The 16,031-nt window shown below is 42.5% G+C and overlaps 4 protein-coding genes across 14 annotated transcripts in view; all 4 read left to right on the top strand.

Annotated features, from left to right (window-relative positions):
- LOC134033077 (protocadherin gamma-A11-like) overlaps nt 1–16,031 on the top strand; it is a 127,965-nt gene that overhangs the window by 19,185 nt on the left and 92,749 nt on the right. For 2 of the 11 annotated variants that reach the window (XM_062477223.1, XM_062477206.1), the window contains exon 1: nt 9,961–12,524. The exons of 7 other annotated variants lie outside the window; for them this stretch is intronic. In XM_062477223.1, the coding sequence (XP_062333207.1) occupies nt 10,086–12,524 (2,439 nt within the window). In that variant the 5' untranslated portion in view covers nt 9,961–10,085. Of the gene's footprint in view, nt 1–116; nt 2,659–9,960; nt 12,525–16,031 lie in introns of those variants that run through there. 2 more of the 11 variants (XM_062477210.1, XM_062477235.1) reach the window with 2 other exon arrangements.
- Nucleotides 3,720–6,579, top strand: LOC134032814 (protocadherin gamma-A8-like). Its single transcript, XM_062476878.1, has 3 exons — nt 3,720–4,270; nt 5,558–6,333; nt 6,574–6,579. Exons 1-3 carry the CDS (start codon nt 3,895–3,897, stop codon nt 6,577–6,579), a joined length of 1,158 nt encoding a protein of 385 aa, XP_062332862.1. The 5' UTR covers nt 3,720–3,894.
- On the top strand, nt 6,991–9,546 carry LOC134032813 (protocadherin gamma-A10-like). Its single transcript, XM_062476877.1, has one exon. It carries the CDS (start codon nt 6,991–6,993, stop codon nt 9,544–9,546), a length of 2,556 nt encoding a protein of 851 aa, XP_062332861.1.
- On the top strand, nt 13,169–15,792 carry LOC134033084 (protocadherin gamma-A11-like). Its single transcript, XM_062477251.1, has one exon. The coding sequence runs from the start codon at nt 13,348–13,350 to the stop codon at nt 15,790–15,792; it is 2,445 nt and encodes an 814-aa protein (XP_062333235.1). The 5' UTR covers nt 13,169–13,347.

Raw genomic sequence — 16,031 nt, 5'->3', positions numbered from 1 at the left:
TACATGTTGATGGTCTGTTGAATCCCCTCCCCAATCATTGCGTTATGTAGAGAGCTCGTCTGAGCTGGTTCAAGACGGAGACATATTATTCAGAGTCGTGTAGAGACTATTTTATGCTAAGGACGTTGATAATAACCAGGATTGTATCGAATATCTGCAAACCTTTTGAATCAGATTTGGACGAAACGTTGTGACACTTCTTTTTGGGATTTGTATTGCTCTGAAATGGGAATGTTTAGATATCTCCGACCTCTAAAATGGCGCTTGTGGTGTGGATTTCGATTGAAATATATATTTTTTCTCCTGCTTTGTTTTCACACCGCTGTTGGTCAGATCCGTTATTCAATTCCTGAGGAGATGAAGAAAGGGTCTCTAATAGGTAATGTAGCACAGGATTTAGGTTTGGATTTGAAAAGGCTCCGTACTGGTCGGGCCCGAATTGTGACTGAAGAAAGCGTCCAGTACACGGAGCTGAAGACAGACAAAGGGATTCTAGTCGTGGGGGAGAGGATAGATCGAGAGCAGCTTTGTGGCGATGTCACGCCGTGTAGCTTCAGCTTTGAAATCATCATTGAAGGCCCGATAGAATTGCACCGTATTACAGTTGAAATATTAGATGTAAATGATCATGCACCTGTTTTTCCAAACAAAGACATTCGATTTGAAATCAGTGAATCTGCTATTCTCGGGTCAAGATTTCCTTTGGAAAGCGCAGAAGATGCCGATGTTGGCCTTAACAGCCTACAAAACTACGTTTTAAACTCGAATGACAATTTCATTCTAAAACAACATGCTAATCCGGATGGTAGTAAATTTGCTGAAATGGTGCTTCAGAAACCGTTAGACAGAGAGGAGCATCCCCGTCTGTCTTTAAAGCTCATCGCTGTAGACGGTGGAGATCCGCAGAGGTCTGGCACAGTAAATATAGATATCACTGTCTTAGATGCTAATGATAATGCTCCTGTATTCAACCAGTCTGAGTACAAAGGTGCAGTATTTGAAAATGCCCCCAAAGGCACCTATATTACAACCGTGAACGCTAGCGATGCAGACAGTGGTTCAAATGGACACATAACTTATTGTTTCTCAAAATTAAAAGGGGGTGTAGCAGGTATATTTGTTATTGATGAAGTCACTGGAATTATATCGGTTGCAGGACATATAGATTATGAGAAAGATAAGAAATATGAAGTCAGAGTTGAGGCGAAGGACCAGGGTGGCTTAACAGACACTAGTAAAGTTGTCATAGAGATCGTTGACATTAATGACAACGCACCTGTGATTAACGTAATGTCCTTTTCAAGTCCTGTGTCTGAAGATGCGCCTCTAGGTACCACTATTGCTGTCATTAATGTAAAAGATGCTGACTCAGAGAAAAACGGTCATATTACCTGTTATATAGATAATAATCTTCCATTCAAAATTATATCGTCGTTAAGTAGATACTACACATTAATATCAGATATGGCTTTTGACCGTGAACGTTTGTCAGAGTATAACATCACTATAACTGCGACAGACTCAGGTTCACCATCCCTTTCTAGTGCCACAACATTGCACCTGCGAATCTCTGACGTCAATGACAATGCCCCATTATTCGATAGCAGTACATACTCAGCCTTCGTCACGGAGAATAACTCCCCTGGAATGTCTATATTTACAGTCAGTGCTCGTGATTTGGACTGGAATCAAAACGCGAGAATATCTTACTTTCTCGATGAAACACAGATAAACGGGACTCCGGTCTCGAGTTTATTATCCATTAACTCTGAAACAGGAGTACTACACGCGGTGCGTTCTTTAGATTATGAACAAATTAAACAAATTACACTACTGATCAAGGCGCAGGACGGTGGCTCTCCTCCACTCAGTAGCAATGTGACTGTTAATATCTTCATCCAAGACCAGAACGACAACGCACCTCAGGTTCTGTACCCAGTCCAGACTGGCGGCTCTCTGGTGGCTGAAATGGTGCCTCGTTCAGCAGATGTGGGCTATCTGGTCACTAAAGTGGTGGCTGTTGATGTGGACTCTGGACAGAATGCCTGGCTCTCCTATAAACTGCAGAAAGCCACAGACAGGGCGCTGTTTGAAATGGGTTTACAGAATGGGGAAATAAGAACTGTTCGCCAAGTGACTGATAAAGATGCAGTGAAACAAAGACTCACTGTTGTAGTGGAGGACAACGGGCAGCCCTCTCGTTCAGCTACAGTCAATGTTAACGTGGCGGTGGCGGACAGCTTCCCTGAAGTGCTCTCGGAGTTCACTGACTTTACGCACGACAAGGATTACAATGACAACCTGACTTTTTACTTAGTCTTGGCCTTGGCTGTAGTTTCATTTCTGTTCATCACGTGTTTGGTGGTTATTATATCAGTGAAAATATACAGATGGAGACAGTCTCGCATCCTCTATCATTCCAATCTTCCGGTGATTCCGTATTATCCACCGCGTTACGCAGACACTTTGGGGAATGGAACTTTGCAGCACGTGTACAATTACGAGGTGTGCAGGACGACTGACTCCAGAAAAAGTGACTGTAAGTTCGCCAGACCGGGTAGTCAGAACGTCCTAATAATGGACCCCAACTTGACAGGAACCATGCAGCGGATACAGAGTGAAAAGAGTCTCTTAGACGAACCAGATTCGCCATTGGAGGTAAGTGTAATGGCATTTACAACTAAAAGAAAAAGTTTTCTACGTAGTGAATAGTTGTGTGCCAGCACCACTAAATATGGGCAGCTCCTCTTTTATCACGCTCAACGGATAGCTCAACCCTAAGAAGTACATAAATAGATATGTAACTGCTTTGCCCTAGCAATTCAAAAGCAGCGCGACTACTTCGGCACGCAGTTGCTAGGCAATCGCAGTTACACTGGAAACGACTGGAACTTCCGGTGCAACACGTCAATCACGCAGGTGGTGTGTCTTTGGCGCCTTTTGTGGCTATGCACATCTTGTTAAATTAATTAAATTTAGTCATTTTTTAGTCATTTAGCAATAAATATTAAATAACAAACAAGCACCCTGGCATTCTGCTGGTGTGTTTGTGTATTTGTCTACTGAAAGGCAGTTTATTTTCACATCTTATCACCCCTTAATATTGTGACTCTTGTGTTGTCTTGCGATGGGGTAGGCCCTACGGTCATTCTCCGGTCTACTGCTTATAAAAATGTTATACCCATCTTTCCTTTTCCAGGAAAGGTCGCTTCATTAATATTTCTAGCATAGTCCATTCAGCACCACTGAGAATATGGACAGCTCCTTAATACACACACTGAACGTGAACATGTAAACAGGGCCTCTGTGATTCCTTTTTTTCAATCTCATTTTATGCAACCATTCAGCTTGATACCTCCTATGGGCCTGTCCTAGTCACTCAATGTTCACCGGTTGTGTGGACCCGCAACACTGGAGTTATAAAACAAAAAACAGCCATGACGATTTACGTAAACATACTTAACATACCTCATCTCAATTATAAGCAATACAGAAGGGATTTTGTGTATAAATATGTAAAAGTTTGTTTGTAATGACGGTGGGTAAATATAGGCTTTTTATTTCTGCTGTTTTTGCCACTGCACACCAACTTGCTTGTGTGAACATGAGTTTGGTGTTCATGTTTTGGACTCTAAGAGACGCTGTTGATCAGCAGAAGAATTTATCTGCAATACGGTCAGCATTCCCCTCCCCTATCATTTGCTGTAGAGAAAGAGATACGCTGTACTGCTGCTTTGGAGGTGCGGTTTGACAATTGATTTAAATTATGCTCATTTAGAGTATAGCCTTCAAAAGGAGCACTGGTGGAAGTTTGAATAGATCGTTGTATTGTCTTGGATTTCCACGGATGTAATAGGCAGATTTTTTTCTGTTTTGATTTGTGCATTTTTGGATATGGCATACAAATGCTGTTTTCGATCCCTCTGCTTAAAATGGCGTTTGGGTTTTGGACTTCGATGGCAAGTGCTCGTTTTTATACTCTATTTCAGTCACATTGGAGCCGGACAAATTCGGTATTCTATTCCGGAAGAGATGAAGAAAGGGTCGCTAATTGGTAATGTAGCTCAGGATCTGGGAATAGATTTAAAAAGGCTCCGTGCGGGTCGGGCCCGTATCGTGACCGGAGAGGGCATTCAGTACACGGAGCTGAAGACAGACAAAGGGATTCTAGTCGTAAGTGAGAGAATAGATAGAGAGCAGCTTTGTGGCGACGTCACACCGTGTAGCTTCAGCTTTGAAATGATATTAGAAAATCCCATGGAGTTGCATCACATTACAATAGAAGTGCTAGATGTAAATGACCATCCGCCTAAATTTAAGAAAACAGATGTTCAACTGGAAATAAGTGAGTCAGCTAATCTTGGTGCGCGATTTGTGCTCGAAAATGCGGACGATCCTGATGTTGGAATCAATAGTCTACAAAATTACATATTGACTCCAAACGATAATTTTATACTAAAACAAAATGCCAATCCGGATGGCAGCAAATACGCGGAAATGGTTCTTCAGAAACCATTAGACAGAGAGGGGCATCCCCGTCTGTCATTAAAGCTCATCGCTGTTGACGGTGGAAATCCACCGAGGTCTGGCACAGTAAATATAGATATCACTGTCCTAGATGTAAACGATAATTCTCCCGTGTTTAACCAGTCTGTGTACAGGGCTAATGTGATGGAAAACGCACCCATAGGCACCTATATCACAACAGTAAACGCGACTGATGCAGACATTGGTTCCAACGGATTTATAACATATTCATTATCTAACATGAAAGGAAATGTAGCAGATCTATTGGTTATGAATCAAAACACTGGGGTATTAACAGTATCAGGGCTAATTGATTTTGAAAAAGATAAGAGATTTGAAATTAGAATTGAGGCTAAAGATCAAGGTGGTTTAACAGACTCCAGCAAAGTGGTGATTGAGGTAATTGATGTAAACGACAATGTTCCTGTTATAAGCGTCATGTCGTTTACTAGTCCAATTTCTGAAGACTCTCCAAAAGGGACAACTGTTGGCATTATTAACGTTAAAGACGTGGATTCCGGGGAAAATGGGCAGGTGAGCTGCAGTATAGACAAAAACCTTCCTTTTAAGATAAATTCGAATTTGAGAAATTACTATACGTTAGTAACTGACGCAATCTTAAATCGTGAGAGTGTTTCTGATTATAACATCACTGTAGTGGTCACTGACGCAGGCTCACCACCTCTCTCAAGTGAAAGGACGTTTCATATGAAGGTATCTGACGTCAACGACAATGCCCCAATATTTCCACAAGGCGTTTACAACTGTTATGTTGCAGAGAATACCTCTCCTGGCGTGTCTGTAATAACTGTTAGAGCTAAAGACACTGACGCGAATCAGAATGCCCGTATATCTTATATTCTAGAAGATTCGGACGTTAGTGGGACTCCAGTGTCTGGCTATGTTTCCGTTAACGCAGAGAGTGGGGTAATAAACGCGGTGCGCTCTTTTGACTATGAACACATTAAACAACTGAAAGTCGTTATAAAGGCGCAAGATGGAGGTTCTCCTCCTCTTAGTAGCAACGTCACTGTTAATATCTTCATCCAAGATCAGAACGACAACGCACCTCAAGTTCTGTACCCAGTCCAGACTGGCGGCTCTCTGGTGGCTGAAATGGTGCCTCGTTCAGCAGATGTGGGCTATCTGGTCACTAAAGTGGTGGCTGTTGATGTGGACTCTGGACAGAACGCCTGGCTCTCCTATAAACTGCAGAAAGCCACAGACAGGGCGCTGTTTGAAGTGGGCTTACAGAATGGGGAAATAAGAACTGTTCGCCAAGTGACTGATAAAGATGTAGTGAAACAAAGGCTCACTGTTGTAGTGGAGGACAACGGGCAGCCCTCTCGTTCAGCTACAGTCAATGTTAACGTGGCGGTGGCGGACAGCTTCCCTGAAGTGCTCTCAGAGTTCACTGACTTTACGCACGACAAGGATTACAATGACAACCTGACTTTTTACTTAGTCTTGGCTTTGGCTGTAGTTTCATTTCTTTTCATCACGTGTTTGGTGGTTATTATATCAGTGAAAATATACAGATGGAGACAATCTCGCATGCTCTATCATTCCAATCTCCCGGTGATTCCTTATTATCCACCGCGTTACGCAGACACTTTGGAAACGGGAACTCTTCAGCACGTGTACAATTACGAGGTGTGCAGGACGACTGACTCCAGAAAAAGTGACTGTAAGTTCGCCAGACCGGGTAGTCAGAATGTCCTGATAATGGACCCCAGCTTGACAGGGACCATGCAGAGGATACACAGTGAAAAGAACATCTTAGACGAACCAGATTCTCCTCTTGAGGTGAGTTGTGATCTAATTGTATCTGAATAATTTACCAGAAGAAAAACGTCTTCACCTTTGTTACACTACTGCTCAATTTCAGCACCACACACGTATGGACAGCGCTTCTTTAGCATTTATTAGTGTTCCTCAAAACACATAGCCTGAAACTAAATCATTTGAGGGAAGTTTCAAATGTCTCATTTGGCAAGTAGTATATTTCCAATTTCTATATAGTATTTCGCCGTTGTTGTTTGTTAGGTTTAACCTTTGAAGGCATATCTATTGTAACTAAGGAACGTATTTAACTTCCCTACTGGAGATGCTTCATAAAAAATATAAATAAATAAAAAACACAAAATAACAACAAAAAAGATTCTTGGAGTTCTAGCCTAGACGTTCTGTTGTGTTCATGTTTTGGACTGTAAGGGCCGCTGTTGATCAGCGTAAGGATTTTTGTCCATGTTGTCATTAAAGTCTCCTCCCCTAATGCTGCTTTTCACTATAACTGAGAGGTAGATAGCCTCCATTCGAGGTGAAGCACGAAGGAGAAGCATCGCTGTGGTATCTAATAGAGGAAACGTATATTCATCAAATATTACAAACATCGACGGATCTTTTCTCATTATATTATGTTACAAGGTTTTTTTTCGTTTCGATTTTTTTGTTTGTTCTGCTATGGCATCTAAAGGTTCTTATCATCCAAAATGTGGAAGCGGGCGTTACTGTTGTGGACTGCTGTGGCAAGTTATTATAATTATCTTGTATTTCGGTCACATTGCTGAGGGGCAAATACGGTATTCAATTCCAGAGGAGATGAAGAAAGGCTCGCTAATCGGTAACGTAGCTCAAGATCTAGGAATAGATTTGAAAAGGCTTCGTGCTGGACGGGCCCGTATCGTTACCGGAGAGAACATTCAGTACACTGAATTGAAGACAGACAAAGGGATTCTAGTGGTGAGTGAGAGAATAGACCGAGAGCAGCTTTGCGGCTCCGTTACACCATGCAGCTTCAGCTTCGAAATTATATTAGAAACTCCCATGGAGTTACATCATATTACAATAGAAATTATTGACGTAAACGATAATTTACCCACGTTTCAAAACCGTCATTTGCAGTTTGAAATCAGCGAGTCAGCAACGCTTGGTGCTCGTTTTGTTTTAGAGAGTGCGGAGGACTCTGACGTGGGAGTTAATAGTCTACAAAATTACATTTTGACTCCAAATGACAATTTTATTCTCAAACAACATGCTAATCCTGACGGTAGTAAATTTGCTGAAATGGTGCTACAGAAACCTTTAGACAGAGAGGAGCATCCTCGTCTGTCTTTAAAGCTCATCGCTGTAGATGGTGGAGATCCGCAGAGGTCTGGCACAGTAAATATAGATATCACTGTCCTAGATGCTAATGATAATGCTCCCGTGTTTAACCAGACTATGTATAGGGGCAACGTGATGGAAAACGCACCCAAGGGCACCTTTATTACCACCGTTAATGCGAGTGATGCAGACAGTGGTTCTAATGGGGAGATAACTTACTATTTCTCTAAGGCCAAGGCCAACGCTGCAGACTTGTTCAATATCGATGCGATTACTGGAATTATGACTGTGTCAGGTCAAATCGATTTTGAAAAAGATAAGAGATTTGAAATTAGAATTGAGGCTAAAGATCAAGGTGGTTTGACAGACTCCAGCAAAGTTGTAGTCGAAGTAATCGACGTAAACGACAATGCTCCTGTTATAAGTGTCATGTCATTCACTAGCCCAATATCTGAAGATTCTCCACCAGGTACAACTATTGGCATAATTAACGTTAAAGACCTGGATTCAGGTGACAACGGACAGGTGAGTTGTGGCATAGACCAAACCCTTCCTTTTAAGATCAATTCGAATCTGAGAAATTACTATACGCTAGTGACTGACGCCAAACTAAATCGTGAGACCGTGTCAGAATATAACATTACCGTAGTGGCCACAGATGCAGGCTCACCACCACTCTTCAGTGAGAGAACATTTCACATGAAAGTCTCTGATGTCAACGACAATGCCCCGGTGTTTTCACGGGGCATTTACAACTCTTATATAGTCGAGAATAACTCTCCTGGCGTGTCTATCCTCACTGTTAGCGCTAAAGACCCTGACGCGAATCAAAATGCCCGTATATCTTATATTCTAGAAGATTCGGACGTAAGTGGGTCTCCAGTCTCTGGCTATGTTTCCGTTAACGCAGAGAGTGGGGTAGTTCACGCGGTGCGCTCTTTTGACTATGAACAAATTAAACAACTGGAAGTGGTTATAAAGGCGCAAGATGGAGGCTCTCCTCCGCTTAGTAGCAACGTCACTGTTAATATCTTCATCCAAGACCAGAACGACAACGCACCTCAGGTTCTGTACCCAGTCCAGACTGGCGGCTCTCTGGTGGCTGAAATGGTGCCTCGTTCAGCAGATGTGGGCTATCTGGTCACTAAAGTGGTGGCTGTTGATGTGGACTCTGGACAGAATGCCTGGCTCTCCTATAAACTGCAGAAAGCCACAGACAGGGCGCTGTTTGAAGTGGGCTTACAGAATGGGGAAATAAGAACTGTTCGCCAAGTGACTGATAAAGATGCAGTGAAACAAAGGCTCACTGTTGTAGTGGAGGACAACGGGCAGCCCTCTCGTTCAGCTACAGTCAATGTTAACGTGGCGGTGGCGGACAGCTTCCCTGAAGTGCTCTCGGAGTTCACTGACTTTACGCACGACAAGGATTACAATGACAACCTGACATTTTACTTAGTCTTGGCTTTGGCTGTAGTTTCATTTCTGTTCATCACGTGTTTAGTGGTTATTATATCAGTGAAAATATACAGATGGAGACAGTCTCGCATCCTCTATCATTCCAATCTCCCGGTGATTCCTTATTATCCACCACGTTACGCAGACACTTTGGGGACGGGAACTCTACAGCACGTGTACAATTACGAGGTGTGCAGGACGACTGACTCCAGAAAGAGTGACTGTAAGTTCGCCAGACCCGGTAGTCAGAACGTCCTGATAATGGACCCCAGCTTGACAGGAACCATGCAGCGGATACAGAGTGAAAAGAGCATCTTAGACGAACCAGATTCGCCACTTGAGGTGAGTTTTGAACAAATTGTACTTGAATACTTTACCAAAAGAGAAACGTCTTGTTACACTACTGCTCCATTTCAGTACCACAAACGTATGGACAGCGCTTATTTAGCATCTGATTAGTATTCCTCAAAACACATAGCCTGCAACTTAATCATTTGGAGTATGTTTCAAATCTCTCATTGGGCAAGTAGTATATTTCAATTTTCTAAATAATTGTGCCGTTGATGTTATTCAGATTTAACTTGTGAATGCATAGGCTATTTATTGAAACTAAGGAACGTATTTAACTTCCCTATTGGAGTTGCTTTATAAAAATAATGAAAAAAAAACACAAAATAAGAACAACAACAAAAACGTTTTTTGGAGTTCTAGCCTAGACGTTCTGTTGTGTTCATGTTTTGGACTGTAAGGGCCGCTGTTGATCAGCGTAAGGATTTGTATCCATGTTGGCAGTCATTAAAGTCTCCTCCCCTAATGCTGCTTTTTACTATAACGGAGAGGTAGATAGCCTCCATTCGAGGTGAAGCACGAAGGAGAAGCATCGCTGTGGTATCTAATAGAGGAAAACTCATCAAATATTACAAACATCGACGGATCTTTTCTCCTTATATTACGTTAGAAGGCTTTTTTTCGTTTCAATTTTATTTGTTTGTTCTGCTATGGCATCTAAAGGTTCTTATCATCCAACATGTGGAAGCGGGCGTTACTGTTGTGGACTGCTGTGGCAAGTTATTATAATTATCTTGTATTTCGGTCACATTGCTGAGGGGCAAATACGGTATTCAATTCCAGAGGAGATGAAGAAAGGCTCGCTAATCGGTAACGTAGCTCAAGATCTAGGAATAGATTTGAAAAGGCTTCGTGCTGGTCGGGCCCGTATCGTTACCGGAGAGAACATTCAGTACACGGAGCTGAAGACAGACAAAGGGATTCTAGTCGTGAAGGAGAGAATAGACCGAGAGCAGCTTTGTGGCGACGTCATACCGTGTAGCTTCAGCTTTGAAATTATATTAGAAAATCCTATAGTATTGCATCGGATTACCATTGAAATTTTGGACATAAATGACCACGCACCTGTTTTTCCAAACCGAGATATTCAATTTGAAATCAGTGAATCTGCTGTTCTCAGTTCAAGATTTCTGTTGGAGAGTGCTGAGGATCCCGACGTCGGTCTTAATGCCTTACAAAACTACGTTTTAACCCCAAACGATAATTTTATTCTAAAACAACATGCAAATCCAGACGGTAGTAAATATGCTGAAATGGTGCTTCAGAAACCTTTAGACAGAGAGGAGCATCCACATCTGTCTTTAAAGCTGATCGCTATAGACGGTGGAGATCCGCAGAGATCTGGGACAGTAAACATAGATATCACTGTATTAGATGCCAATGATAATGCTCCCGTGTTTAACCAGACTGTGTACAGGGCTTCTGTAATGGAAAATTCCGCTAAGGGCGCATATATTACAACTGTGAATGCTACAGACGCAGACAGTGGGTCGAATGGAATGATAATATATAGTTTTTCAAAACTGAAAGGCAGTATTGCGGACATATTTGTCATCGATGACCTAACTGGAATCATATCCGTCACTGGACAAATAGACTACGAGAAAGATAAAAAATATGAGGTGAGAGTAGAAGTTAAAGATCAGGGTGGTTTCACAGACTCTAGTAAAGTTATAATTGATGTTGTTGACGTCAACGATAATGCACCATCGATAAACGTTATGTCCTTCTCCAGCACAGTGTCTGAAGATGCCCCCTCAGGTACGACAATTGCTGTTATTAATGTTAAAGATGCTGACTCAGAGAGAAACGGACAGATTACTTGTTCAATAGATACAAAACTCCCGTTCAAAATTACGTCATCATTATCTTCATATTATAATTTGATCTCTGAAATAGCTTTTGATCGAGAAACGACACCAGAATACAACATAACTGTCTGGGCGACAGATTTGGGGTCTCCTCCGCTGTCTAGTTCCAAGACCTTACAACTCAGATTATCTGACGTCAATGACAATGCCCCGTTATTCGATAAAAGTACATACTCTGCGTACGTCACTGAAAATAACTCCCCTGGGATGTCTATATTTACAGTCAGCGCCCGGGACTCTGACTGGAATCAAAACGCGAGAATATCTTACCTCCTAGAAGACACACTAATAAGTGGGACTCCAGTCTCGAGCCTTTTATCCATCAACTCTGAAAAAGGAACATTGCATGTTGTGCGATCTTTTGATTATGAACAAATTAAACAACTTAAAGTCGTTGTGAAGGCTCAAGATGGTGGCTCTCCTCCACTCAGTAGCAATGTGACTGTAAATATCTACATCCAAGACCAGAACGACAACGCTCCTCAGGTTCTGTACCCAGTCCAGACTGGCGGCTCTCTGGTGGCTGAAATGGTGCCTCGTTCAGCAGATGTGGGCTATCTGGTCACTAAAGTGGTGGCTGTTGATGTGGACTCTGGACAGAATGCCTGGCTCTCCTATAAACTGCAGAAAGCCACAGACAGGGCGCTGTTTGAAGTGGGCTTACAGAATGGGGAAATAAGAACTGTTCGCCAAGTGACTGATAAAGATGCAGTGAAACAAAGGCTCACTGTTGTAGTGGAGGACAACGGGCAGCCCTCTCGTTCAGCTACAGTCAATGTTAACGTGGCGGTGGCCGACAGCTTCCCTGAAGTGCTCTCGGAGTTCACTGACTTTACGCACGACAAGGAGTACAATGACAACCTGACTTTTTACTTAGTCTTGGCTTTGGCTGTAGTTTCATTTCTTTTCATCACGTGTTTGGTGGTTATTATATCAGTGAAAATATACAGATGGAGACAGTCTCGTATCTTCTATCATTCCAATCTCCCGGTGATTCCTTATTATCCACCGCGTTACGCAGACACTTTGGGAACGGGAACTCTGCAGCACGTGTACAATTACGAGGTGTGCAGGACGACTGACTCCAGGAAGAGTGATTGCAAGTTTGCCAGACCTGGTAGTCAGAACGTCCTGATAATGGACCCCAGCTTGACAGGAACCATGCAGCGGATACAGAGTGACAACTGCATCTTAGACGAACCAGATTCTTTGTTAGAGGTAAGTTTCCATTTACAGGCTAGATAATGAAGAAACAACTTAACTAAACATGTATGTTTGAATTTGTTCAGCTCTGCAGTCTATGGTACTGACAGTTATGTTGGAGGAGGATTCAGAGACAACACTAGTTCCATAAATGTATATAGTCTAAAAACATAAACATGAAATCGTCTTCGAACTACAGGATCTCTCCTTTTGTCTATGTGGGTTTATGTTTCTTCAAACACTTTCCCTAAGCATGTGGTGTTCAGTGTTTGTGTGTTTCCTCCTCTGCACTTCATGCATTGTCAGCACCACATGATTTGGACAGCTCCTCTTCAGTGTGGACTGTGGGCAGAAGCTACATTGTAGGACTTAGCTTCCATGTGCTGTATGATTCACTTCATTCTAGTTGTTTTCACTTTTGCTAAGACTTTTGAGAAATGACAACGGCTGATAGACTGTAATTAATACTAGCAATACGAATGTTAACGTTGGTTCTCATTTACGTGGATGCTGCAATTGCTGCTGGAATATATGTTTGCCGTAGCTCATGTTCATATTTTGAGCTGTAAGGGCCGCTGTTGATCAGGGTAAGAATTGTTTTCGCAATGTCGGTCAGGATAGTTCCCTCCTCTCTCATTGCGCTTTACCACAAGATACACTGGGTGGGTCTACACTATTTGTGGTGGGGCTTGTCGTAGTAATATTGTACTGGTAGCTAAAAGTGTTGCTTTAAAATCAGAATTCGAGCTAACAGCAACAAAGCCATTACACCTTTTGCAATTTTTCATTGTCAGTTTTCAACGAAAGGATTAATTTGGGGATTGATTTTGAAATCGCTATGCCTTTGGAAGGTTCTCCACTTTCATACGTCATGAAATGGCGTTTATGTGGTGGACTAGTGTTTATTTTTCTCGGATATTGCAGTAACATTGTCTCTGGGCATATCCGGTATTCAATACCGGAGGAGATGAGGAAAGGATCGCTTATCGGTAACGTAGCTCAAGACCTTGGAATAGATTTGAAAAGGCTTCGTGCGGGTCGGGCCCGTATTGTGACCGGAGAGAACATTCAATACACGGAGCTGAAGACAGACAAAGGGATTCTAGTCGTGAGTGAGAAAATAGATCGAGAGCAGCTTTGTGGCGACGTCACACCATGTAGCTTCAGTTTTGAGATCATACTAGAAAACCCGATTGAATTGCATCGTATTACAGTTGAAATTGTGGATGTAAATGACCATGCACCAGTTTTTCCAATCAAAGATATACATTTTGAAGTGAGCGAGTCGGCCTCTATTGGAGCACAATTTCCACTACAGCACGCCGAGGATCCCGATGTTGGACTTAACGCCCTGCAGAATTATGTTTTAACTCCCAATGATAACTTCATTCTAAAACAACATGCAAACCCAGACGGTAGTAAGTATGCTGAAATGATTTTACAGAAACCATTAGACCGAGAAGAGCACCCTCTTCTCTCCCTAAAGCTGATCGCAGTAGATGGAGGCAATCCGCAGAGATCTGGAACAGTAGACATAAAGATTACTGTCCTAGATGTGAATGATAATGCCCCCGTATTCAACCAGTCAGTATACAGGGCAGTTGTCAAAGAAAACTCCCCAAAGACAAAATATATTACAACTGTGAACGCCAGTGACGCAGACAGTGGATCAAACGGTCAAATAACGTACAGCTTTTCCAAGCAGAAAGGTAGCATTGAGGAAATATTCAGCATTGACGAGAATACAGGAACTATATCTGTTTCAGGCAAAATTGATTATGAGAAGGATAAGAAATACGAAGTGAGAGTAGAAGCCAAGGACAATGGCGGCTTAACAGGCACCAGTAAAGTTATTATTGAAGTAGTTGACGTAAATGACAACGCACCAGTGATAAACGTAATGTCCTTTTCCAGTCCTGTGTCGGAAGATTCTCCTCCAGGTACCACGATTGCTGTTATAAATGTTAAAGATGCTGACTCTGAGAGAAATGGACACATTTCCTGCTCAATTGATAGTAAACTTCCGTTTAAAATCACGTCTTCGTTATCCACCTACTATAATTTGATCTCAGATGTAGCGTTCGATCGAGAATTGACGGAAGAGTACAATATTACCATAACAGCAACTGATTCAGGTTCACCTCCCCTGTTCAGCCTCAGAACATTGCTTCTAAGAATCTCTGACGTGAATGACAATGCTCCGGTATTCGATAAAAGCAAATATTCAGCCTACATAGAAGAAAATAACTCCCCTGGTATGTCAATATTTACAGTACAAGCGCATGATTCTGACTCAAATCAGAACGCAAGGATATCCTATCTTATCGACGACGCCCAGCTCGGTGGTAGTCCAATCTCTACCTGTATATCCATCAACTCTGAGACTGGAGTGTTACATGCTGTTAGGTCATTTGATTATGAACAAATCAAAAGCGTAGAACTAGTTGTCAAGGCGCAAGATGGTGGCTCTCCTCAGCTCAGTAGCAATGTGACAGTGAACATTCTCATCCGAGACCAGAACGACAACGCACCTCAGGTTCTGTACCCAGTCCAGACTGGCGGCTCTCTGGTGGCTGAAATGGTGCCTCGTTCAGCAGATGTGGGCTATCTGGTCACTAAAGTGGTGGCTGTTGATGTGGACTCTGGACAGAATGCCTGGCTCTCGTATAAACTGCAGAAAGCCACAGACAGGGCGCTGTTTGAAGTGGGCTTACAGAATGGGGAAATAAGAACTGTTCGCAAAGTGACTGATAAAGATACAGTGAAACAAAGGCTCACTGTTGTAGTGGAGGACAACGGGCAGCCCTCTCGTTCAGCTACAGTCAATGTTAACGTGGCGGTGGCGGACAGCTTCCCTGAAGTGCTCTCGGAGTTCACTGACTTTACGCACGACAAGGATTACAATGACAACCTGACTTTTTACTTAGTCTTGGCCTTGGCTGTAGTTTCATTTCTGTTCATCACGTGTTTGGTGGTTATTATATCAGTGAAAATATACAGATGGAGACAGTCTCGCATCCTCTATCATTCCAATCTCCCGGTGATTCCGTATTATCCACCGCGTTACGCAGACACTTTGGGAACGGGAACTCTGCAGCACGTGTACAATTACGAGGTGTGCAGGACGACTGACTCCAGGAAGAGTGACTGTAAGTTCGCCAGACCCGGTAGTCAGAACGTCCTGATTATGGACCCCAACTTGACAGGAACCATGCAGAGGATACAGAGTGAAAAGAACATCTTAGACGAACCAGACTCTCCACTGGAGGTTAGTGTGCTGTAATTCATTGTTGATAGTTTAGCAATAGTTTAGCAAAAAACGTTTTATTCTACTTCGTCTATGCACCCTCAACCTTTGGAATGTGACGAAGTTATATTCAATATTTCTGATTATACATTTCAACACCCTTGAATGTGGACAGCAACATTTTCGGTGATCTGAGCAGCATACATATTTATTTGTATTTGTTATTGTTAGTTTCGCACATTCATCAAAAACGTACTTGTTTAACATCTGAGGAT

The sequence above is a fragment of the Osmerus eperlanus genome, chromosome 13 (genome assembly GCF_963692335.1).
Source record: "Osmerus eperlanus chromosome 13, fOsmEpe2.1, whole genome shotgun sequence".
Classification (NCBI taxonomy): domain Eukaryota; kingdom Metazoa; phylum Chordata; class Actinopteri; order Osmeriformes; family Osmeridae; genus Osmerus; species Osmerus eperlanus.
This window is presented reverse-complemented; position numbering and strand designations above follow the sequence as displayed.

What these genes read in the sequence shown, in the direction of transcription:
- LOC134032814 (XM_062476878.1), top strand. Translation starts at nt 3,895, where the DNA reads ATGGCATACAAATGCTGTTTTCGATCCCTCTGCTTAAAATGGCGTTTG. An exon ending in AAATCCCATGGAGTTGCATC is followed by an intron (nt 4,271 to 5,557) that starts ACATTACAATAG and finishes GTAGCAACGTCA; the next exon opens with CTGTTAATATCTTCATCCAA.
- LOC134032813 (XM_062476877.1), top strand. Translation starts at nt 6,991, where the DNA reads ATGGCATCTAAAGGTTCTTATCATCCAAAATGTGGAAGCGGGCGTTAC.
- LOC134033084 (XM_062477251.1), top strand. Translation starts at nt 13,348, where the DNA reads ATGCCTTTGGAAGGTTCTCCACTTTCATACGTCATGAAATGGCGTTTA.